The 10,033-nt window shown below is 37.6% G+C and overlaps 1 protein-coding gene across 1 annotated transcript; it reads right to left on the bottom strand.

The window, feature by feature from the left end:
* Positions 1-7,040: 7,040 nt before the first annotated feature.
* Positions 7,041-9,621, bottom strand: pvalb9 (parvalbumin 9). Its single transcript, XM_039687927.2, has 5 exons — positions 9,365-9,621; positions 8,927-8,994; positions 8,688-8,820; positions 8,029-8,138; positions 7,041-7,200 (listed from the first exon to the last, which is right to left on the bottom strand). Exons 2-5 carry the CDS (start codon positions 8,985-8,987, stop codon positions 7,175-7,177), a joined length of 330 nt encoding a protein of 109 aa, XP_039543861.1. The 5' UTR covers positions 8,988-8,994; positions 9,365-9,621; the 3' UTR covers positions 7,041-7,174.
* Positions 9,622-10,033: the final 412 nt, after the last annotated feature.

Below are 10,033 nucleotides of genomic sequence, written 5' to 3'. Positions count from 1 at the left end.
TATAAACAAGGGTCATTTGGTCAAACCTTTAGGCCACACAATTCAAACATTCATAAACACAAGGAGCTGGCCAAACACCTCAGATCTTTTGAAAAACTTAACACTCCATTTAAACCTTTGCAGTAATTTAACAAAACTCAATTTTGACACCGTATGGCACACACTTGGTTTATACAATCAGAAACCACTACACTGTTATTTTGAACCAATAATTGTAACAAAAAGCAGTTGAAGGATGACATGAATAATTAAGTTATTTATCTGACTCCATTAAAGTTTTTGTTATTCTTTAACCTCTTATTCTTTAAAGGTAAACGTCTTTCTTAGAACTGATGGAAAACGTAGGATTTAACCTAAATGCTTAGACAACAAAAGTTACAAACACTTTAGCTTTCAACATCAGTGAAAAATGAAAGATTCCCAAGCCTTTAAAACAGGCAACGTTGTTAATTATACGTAATTAATTATGGATGGTGATCGTGGGAGAAGAACATTAACATTTTCCTCAATGCATGTTTAAGCAATAGTACCTATAGGATAATTACATGTTAGAAACACACTAGTTGATAAATAGTGTGTAGCCTTGTGGAAAGCACATGTGTCCAAGCAAATGGCACAGATGTATGATTGAGGAGTAAATGACTCCCTGTGCCTGCAGTGTCCCAACTGTCCTCAATCAACATATTGATGCATCCCTTGCACTATTAGCATACTGTGATGGTTAAATCAGTCAATCCATCCATGCATTACCAAAGGTTGCATTTTACAAACCAGCCCAGCCCTGCAGCAATTAGGTCCCAGACCTTCATGGCTTAAGTGAAAGATATCCTGACATAGGGCTGGAGATCGCAAACCTTCCACCGCCATGCCAAAAAAACTCCTCAATGGGGTTAAGGAAGAGAGAGTGTGGCGGGAGGTATTGGAGTGAAAATTGTGGATGATCATGAAAGTGTTTTGGACCAGAGCAGATCGGCGGAAAGATACATTGTCCCAGATGACAATGTATCTCATCTGCTCTGCATCCATTAGGTGTTCTGCTGTGATGATGTTGTATAGTCTCTCTCAAAATGTGAGTATGTGTGCTGTATTGTGAGAGTTGAGAGCAATGAGTTGCGCTCCGGCCACAGATTTGTCTCTCAAGGAGAGGGCCACAGCCATCAGTCATTCTATGGCAGCCCTGGGGTTATGCAGAGGCATCTCTGGCTCAATTTATCTGAGTTGAAAAAGAGAAAGATAAATCTTTTTTTGTTAGATGCTCCGCTATACTCTTTCTTCTGGCCTCTTCGGCAACTCCATAAAAAGGTTTCAGGAGGCTAAAAAGCAAGCCGCAGCATTTCAGCACTACTTCCTTGCCAAGCCAAGCTCATAACTCGGGGTTGCTGGACAGGAGCATCAGCCAGCTCCTCGTATAGAGCACAAAAAAAAGACAGTGTTGCATGGTGCTTTAGGGCGCAGTGGTTCCAGCGAGTATTGGTCCGCCTGGGTTGAACTCACTTGAGCTGAATAATGACACTATTGGCTTGTTGCTGCTTTTCAGGATAATTTGAATTTGTTACTGTGGCAGGGAACAGTGAGAACAAAGCGTGGCCAGTGGCATGGGTGCTAAAGTCTTCAGTCTCACAGAGGAGCTCCGGAAGGATAAAAGGAGGAGTGATGACAGTGCAAGACAAGAGAGGATCAGGCCTGGACTATTTATGCTGTGTTTTATTATGTTTGTATGCGGCAGTCCTCCGTTAAGGGCTGTATTTTACTGTATTGTTATGAATATAAGACATTGTTTTTTTCTTGGAAACATCTGAAAAAAGGGGTCTCCGCATCTACACAATAACTTGTCAATAATACACCCGCAAAAATGGTGAGTGCCAAATTTGGGTAAAACTAGTTTTTCCCGGCAGGACTGATAAATGCAGTGGAGTCATCAAACAACACTCATCAAGCAGCCAAGAAATACAGTGTGTCGAATGTAATTTTAGAAACACAAAATCTTAAAAATGCTAACATTAAAAAAAAAGCATACCACGGTAATAAAAGCAGCCGCTTCGAAAGAAACTGACAGGCAAGTGTGCCAGTATGTAGCCGAAGAAAGAAGCGAGGTGCTGCCCATAACTAGAGCCGCTATCCAGCTGAAGCCACTGGAAATTAGAGATGGTCCTCACTGCAGAACACTAAATCCACCCTACATATACCTAAACCTACCCATCTCCACCCCCTGATCCCTAACCCCACCCCTAGTCTTACCCATCTCCACCCCGATCCCTAACCCCACCCCTAATCCTACCCATCTCCACCCCTTGATTTCTACCCCCACCCCTAATCTAACCCATCTCCACCCCCTGATCCCTAACCCCACCCCTAGTCTTACCCATCTCCACCCCGATCCCTAACCCCACCCCTAATCCTATCTCTACCCCCTGATTTCTAACCCCACTCCTAATCTAACCCATCTCCACCCCGATCCCTAACCCCACCCCTAATCCTACCCATCTCCACCCCCTGATTTCTAACCCCACCCCTAATCTTACACATTTCCACCCCCTGATCCCTAACCCCACCTCTAAACCTACATATCTCAACCCCCTGATCCCTAACCCCACCCCTAATCTTACCCATCTCCACCCCCTGATCCCTCACCCCACCCCTAATCTTACCCATCTCCACCCCCTGATTTCTAACCCCACCCCTAATCCTAACCATCTCCACCCCCTGATCCCCAACCCCACCCCTAATCAGTTTCATTGTCCAACCCCTGTATAAACACTACAGATTATGTGACACTACATAAAAATGGAGAACACAGCATCCAGAGCATGTAGTTACAGACAATAATTACTATATCCCTCTTCACTGAAACTTACACCTGCTCTCAATTTCTGTAGCTTTTGTGCATGTACTTACTCTGTTTTACATTTGAACTCCCTTGTTTTAAGGCTTTGGTTACATCTAGGATTTACATTTATTACATTTTTATCCAAAGCGAGTTACAATTGCTATATATGTCAGAGGTTGCGCCGCATGCTTCTGGAGCAACTAGGGGCAACTACTGTAAGTGTCTTGCTCAGGGACACATTGGTGTCTCACAGTGGATTCGAACCCACGTCTCTCACACCAAAGGCATGTGTCTTATCCACTGCGCCATCACCACCCCCAGACAAGAATGTATACTTAGTTAAAAAAAACTTAGTAAAGTTAGTATATTGTATATGTACTGCAAGTATAGTATTTTATGAATATTGTATCGTAGGTCTGGTAGTCCAATTGCAAAAGGCCATACACCTTTGCTGGGTTAAAAATTACTGGAATAAAACAACCCAATTTATTTTGGCAACCCAATGCTGGGTCAAATATGAACTAACCCAGCGGTGAGTTATTTTAATCCAGTTGGTTAGGTTAAATCTTTGACCCAACATGCTGGGTTGTGCAATTGAACTCAACTATTGATTAAAAATTACTACATTGCTAGTTAAAAACAACAAATCAAAATGCCCGCAAAGATAGAGTTATTTGTCTGAAGCAAGGGGGTAATCCATCGACCGGAAGTTGAAGCCGGCCTGGTGCCGCCATCTTGTAGCAGAACTTCACTTGATTTAGCATTTCCATTGACTCCCATTCATTTTAGCGTCACTTTGACAGCGAATAACTTTACGTTTCAACTTTAAGAGGCGTTTGAAGACTCTTTGTCCATAATTTATTTATGAAGAAACACAACAATGTAAAAAATGCTCCATTACCTCGTTGACAAAATAATTAATCAGAATACAAAATATGACAAAATATGACAAAATGACAAAATAATTAATCAGAATACCTAGCAAAAGTTTCTCCTGCTCCTAGCTTATGGACAGCTCCTATGCACACTTGGCAATTTCAGAGAGTTTATTCACCCATATCTATACACATAAAACATGATATCAGTTTTAAAATCAAACGTTTTAAAAGAGAACAATTCAATTCACGGTTGTTTAAACCAATGAGCATTAAGCTGAGTCGTCAGTAAGTCGTTTCCCATCGTCCTTTTGATCAGCGCAGTCGGTGGAGAGCAACTTTCCGCCGACTGCGGTAGAAATTTTTTATTTTTTTATTTTTCTGGAATCAGTGCTAAATACATGTCTGACCGTTGGAATGAACCAAAAAACGAGAAATTACATTCATGATGTTTTATGGTGAATTTATTTCTGTTAGACCTTTGTCTACATTGACGCTGATGCTCCCCTGTTTCAAGATGGGAGCTCTATTGACGCATTCGTTCTAATGAACTGCCATAGCCAGGTGACAGTGTATTTATATGCCGGATCCTGCCTTGACAATACTTCACACCTTGCTCCTTCTTGTCCTCATCCTTACACTCTTCATTGTCTCCCTCTCAAATTGTTCATCAATTGTTGGCATATGCCAACAATTGATGAACAATTTCTAATTAGAAATTGAAGCTAACAAAGTTAGGTTCTGAGAACGTTTTTCTAACGTTCCATTTTGGTTGTGGGAACGTTAATTTAAAATGTTCTAAAAACGTGGAAATGTCCAGTTTGCTTAACGTTGCTGGAACGGTGTCTTAATGTTTGCAGAACGTTGCTGGAACGTTAGCATAATGTTGTTAGAACGTTATCCTAAGGTTAGCATAATTTTGCTGGAACGTTATGAGAACGTTTATCAAACACAAATAACCTGATAAAGACGTTCCGATAACGTTGTTCTAAGAACGTTTTTTATCAACGTAATGAGAACGTTCATCAAATACAAATAACGTGATAAAGACGTTTCAAGAACGTTGTTCTAAGAATGTTTTCTCTCAACGTTACAAGAACGTTAATAATGTTATATGAACGTTCCGAAAACATTATTTTAATAACGTTTTGTCCTAACATTTACACAACTTTTAAAGAACGTTAGTGAATGTTCTGGGAACGTTCCCTGTTAGCTCAGTGCACCTGTGCCAACATGTGAGCACCTGTCTGAACTGACTTATCTTTTACACACTGTATGACTGATTAGACAAAATAACTATTAAATACATATACTTGAAGTGTAGCAATGAGTAATCAGAGAGTTATACAGTTTGGTATGTCTCCTTTACTATCCTTTCCATTGTGACATCAAAATTGTGTTTGCCAATTAAGAACTAAGATATGTTACACACTACATGCTATACATTGAATATATAACCTGAAACCAATAGTCATACTTTTTACAGTGAAAGGATATTGTTTTCTTTATCAAATGTAACCCCAATTACATGAGCCCACAGTACCTCAGCAAAAGCTCTGCATGTTGGTTCAGTAAGTAACACACACATCTGTTACAGACATTGCCTTTTAAATGTTTCAAACATGTGACCTCTTGATGAATAATATGGATATGCTTTGTATTATAATTGCTGCATAAGCTCTCCCATTAGTTGTTTGTTAAATCTTACATGTTGGGCTAAACACACTGGGATTATTTCAATGGAGCCGATGCTATTAAGGCACATGTTTGCCTGGTTTCATTTTGGTCTCTGGCTTCAGTGGAGAAAGGGGATAATCAGAAGCCTGGATTGATGCGCCATTTTCAATTCCATTGTTCTAATGGGCTAAGCGGTAACCTGAGCGGGATATCCTTGTCATTCAGTATTGAGAGGCTCTCTTCACTGAAACTTACACCTGCTCTCAGCGTCTGTACCTTTTGTGCCTACTTAGTCTGCTTTTTACATTCAAACTCCCTTGTTTTAAGGCTATCTTTCGGAGTGAACTATATTGTATTGTATGCATATCTTGTATTGGACCAAATGATAAAACTATGCTATGCCATCTCCATCCACACTGCTAGTAGAACCAGATTGTGAAACATTGCGAGTTCTTTTCACAAATGATTTGTTTTTATTTTATTACAAGTCAATTTCCTGAGAACACCATAACAGCGTAACAATCTGAAGTAAGTGAAGACGCTTTTTTTGGATTTTACCTACCGAGGACATTAAAACATTGTTAGTACTATAACAACAATCATTCATTGTTAAAAAAAAATAAAATAAAAAATCTTTCACAGCCTTTTACAATCTCTATACACCACTGCAGGCATATAATTGTCATATAATTGCAAAATAGTAATGCTGAAATGTGTAAGCTTAAACTTGCTTTCTGAAATGATCTGACTCAAGGAGACTATCAAGAATGATTTTACTTGGTTGTTTGAACCAATTATTTAAGGTTAGGTCTATTTAATGTAGCTCACTTTTTTCAGATACTCTATTACAAAAGTAAAAGTTAATTTTCTTTGTTTTATGCTCATGATTGGTGCCAACACAGATGACTAAACTGTAGGTCAAAGCTTAACCTTCAAATGGTCTTTGTTTCCTGTTTACACTTCTGGGCTTCGGCCTTCGGGGTCTATACGACCCCAACAATTGATTGAATAATTGTACAAAAAAATATACATTTTTAATCATACAAATAGTATATCATTTTTTTTTTGTTTACTTCTCATCTATTCATTAATGCTGTGTTTTTGGAGATATAAAGTACTTTTCTATCCACATACCACACAACTGAATACAAAATTAGTTGACTGTGTCAACTAAACCATTAGCTTGCATATGAAATATTATTTTGTATGATACATTGCATTAATGCTCTAGTACTAGGCCTTAATTTCTGTGTAAAAAAATTCAGAATTATGCCGATTTTTTTTTTTTTTTTGGACACATGAAGAAAATAGTTTTAGTTTTTTTTTTTCACATTTCCCATTCATTTCAATGTGGGGTCATATTGACCCAGAAGACCAAGTGTAAAAAATGTTATACCTTCAGAACAACCGAATCAATCCCAGTTTTTTTGTGTGTGTATAGATAGATAATGTATGAAAAGCCAAAAATCTTATTCCACTGAGATGAAGGGAACTTTTTTTTATTAAGTAAAAGTCGATTGGGGTCGTAGACCCCATGACCCGATTGAGGGCTACTATGATAAAAGTCTCAAGTTCATGCAAAGTCACATTATCACATGTATCACAGAATCCACAACATATATCTTAAATAAGCAGATTTAAAACACAGAAAACAAGATGCATTGGTTTAGTGACTTTATTTTCCCTGAACAGTTTTGTCATTGGTCATTGGTGATTTTTATTTTTGAAAAGAAATCAAGTGTAAAAAGTCAAATGAAAGATGAGGCTGTTTATAACTGAGGGCTCCAGTCATCTTTCAGGATAACACCATAGTCTGGAACTCTGTAGAGGAGGAGGAACATCAGGATTTAGATTTAGACAATTACTTTAGTTTAATTAGACAATGATATTATGATAGACTGATTTACTGTAACAGGGAACTTCCAAACTAAACTTTTTCTGTGTCCCTAGTTTCAGCATGACCTAAAGAGGTGATATGAACACTCACTGTAAAAAATAATCCTGTAAAAAAAATGGTAAACTACTGGGCGCTGTGGTTGTCAGCATTAAAATGTAAAAATACGGTGTGTTACTGTTTTTGAAATTAACAGCCAAATACTGTATTGTCAGCTACAGTATAAAACTTTAATTTAACAGCTATATGCTCTAACAAAAAAACAGTAACACACCCTATAGTAACGGTATGATGCTGGCAACCGCAGCTGCCAGAAGTTTACCGTTTTTTTACAGGATTATTTTTTACAGTAAAGCTAAAACAAGAATAATATTTTACTCTGAACTCTCTTTCTCAGTCATTTGCAATGCAAATAAATAATTTGCAATGCCACTTTCAGACTTTGTATTGTCTCAGACCGTGCATGACCGCTACTCAGGCTTGAAATAATAACTGGAGGTGACCCTGATCTTTGATCCTCTTATGCAATGCAGTGCTAGATTGTTTTTCACTAAAGTTTCCATGATCTAAAACAGTTATTCAATCTTAGGACTCTTAGTAATGATCTGAGAAATGACATAATAGACATCAAGCAAAGGATACAATGGAACAGAAACAGATGCAATGTAAAATACTTAGTTTTTCTTTTTGCCATCATTTATGTACATGCATAAAACAAATTCAATCAAAGAAACAATCTTATGAGAAAACATTACCGTCTACTCCAATCCGGCCGTCGCTATCATCATCTGCAGCTGTAAGGAGGCTCTTGATCTCCTTTTCTGTCAGGGTTCGTGCACCCGGGAAAAATCGTTGGAGAAAGAACCTGATGCACACAAATCCATTTAAGTGATACAGTCTCACTGCAGCTCTGCGTTTTAGCATATATGCAGTCACATATAACTTAACTCATCAATTAAATGATCAAATATGATCTTTTTTACCTTTTGGCTAAAATGTGAGCTAAAAATGAAAGCCTCAAAGGACTGTTGTGAATGTCATCCCTCTAGCCTCGAGTTAGTTCTGCGTATCATTACATAATGCAGATAAATCACATAAAGCAGGGACAGAAAAAAACATAATGACAGCATTTCCATGGATTACATTAAAAGAACTTAGTTTAAATGGAACTGTGGTTTTAGCCTTTAAGACATGGACTTTTAATGTAAAGCTTAAACGAAAGTAATTCTCTTTATGCACCGGATTTCATGCGTGAGCACGGTATTTTTTAGCATTAATAGTGCTTTCTCTGGTCACACTGAACAACATATTGCAGCAATAAAACTGTGTTTCGAGTAATATGAAATAACAACAACATCTATGTCTTTGCATAGCTTTACACCACAAGAATTCAGTACCAGCCAAAATGACATACTTGAGCTCAGCCTCCTCAATAAATCCACTGTTATCCTCATCTATGATGCCGAAGACATCCTTCACCTCTTGGGGAGTCTTCTGGCTCAGGCCACAAAGTTGGAAGAACTTTTTATAACAAAAGGAGTCTGGAGCTGTTGGCGAAGGGCATTTATGATCATCTCAACAGTTTCTTTTGTTATTGTTCTTATTATAATGATTTTTTCATTACTCAGAGCATTTGGTTCATCTTTGTCATACCTTGGCAGTCTTTGACAGCATTTTCAATGGCTTCAGCCGAGAGGATGGAAGTAAGTGACATATTCAAACTGTTGGAGAGAAAGAGATAAAGAAAGTTTGCCTATATTGTAGCCTACTCTTTATGAATGTATTACTAATTTATTTATATTTATGTAATTGTACACACACATATATAGGCTATACATAGAATTTAAAGAACTCACTTAATCAAAATAAGAGCCTAAGAAACATAAAGGGCACATTTTATAACATTTTAAAATCAAATATTTTGTCAATTACTCGACAATACCCTATTTATTCTACTTTCTGTCACTCTCATCTATTTGCTGAAATAGATCACTTTAAACTTGAAATTAGTAAAAAAAAAAAAAATAAACATAAACATATGGTCAGATTCTATATGTGCTATGTGATGGTAAGTGGAAAGCAGCATCTGACCTGTGAAGATTTCTCCTCGCGCTGATCCAGAGGTAAGGCTGTGCGTGGTAGCGTCTCTCATCCACTGACAACTTATATATATATGTTTATGCTAATGGGACGGACAATGAGAGATGCTTGGGTTACCTGTCCGTGTATCAAATTCGTGTTGCACTGGTCGACTTGAATTTCTTGCCTAACTAATTATCCTTTACTATTTAAATGAGCCTCAGACCGAATGCACACTTGCACTTCGCCCTAGTGCATCCTTGGAACGCTCCCGTCCCGTGTGTATGCGCGCGCGCGTGTCTCTCTCTCTGTGTGTGTGTGTGTGTCTGTTACTCTGATCACAGCCGTGCCTGTTGTTTTTTTAATGAAAATATCTGTAAACAATTACTTAAAAATTGAAGTGTTTTTTTCCCCCCACTTTTGCTGTGAATTTTTTGCAAACATATTACGTGTCATTCTCATTGGACATTATAAATAAAAATTTAATATGGCCTATATATATATATATATATGTATATATATAAAATTCTGACGTTATGTGTATATATATATTAATATTTACTTTTGCTTAATATATTCATATTTATTATATGTTATAATAATATTTATACTGGACCTACATCTTTTGCTCCGCGTTAGACATTTTTTTTTTTGGTATACACATTTACATTCATATAAGCT

This window comes from Pimephales promelas, chromosome 17 (assembly GCF_988280905.1).
Source record: "Pimephales promelas chromosome 17, fPimPro1.hap1.1, whole genome shotgun sequence".
NCBI classification, from domain to species: domain Eukaryota; kingdom Metazoa; phylum Chordata; class Actinopteri; order Cypriniformes; family Leuciscidae; genus Pimephales; species Pimephales promelas.
The sequence above is the reverse complement of the archived record's forward strand: the minus strand, read 5'-3'. Positions and strand labels throughout refer to the sequence as shown.

Excerpts from the sequence above, each read along its gene's own strand:
- pvalb9 (XM_039687927.2), bottom strand. The coding sequence starts at position 8,987 with ATGTCACTTACTTCCATCCTCTCGGCTGAAGCCATTGAAAATGCTGTC. Across the intron at positions 8,821-8,926 it reads TGCTGTCAAAGACTGCCAAG|CTCCAGACTCCTTTTGTTAT; the intron begins GTATGACAAAGA and ends CTTCGCCAACAG. Across the intron at positions 8,139-8,687 it reads ATTGAGGAGGCTGAGCTCAA|GTTCTTTCTCCAACGATTTT; the intron begins GTATGTCATTTT and ends TGTGTGCATCAG.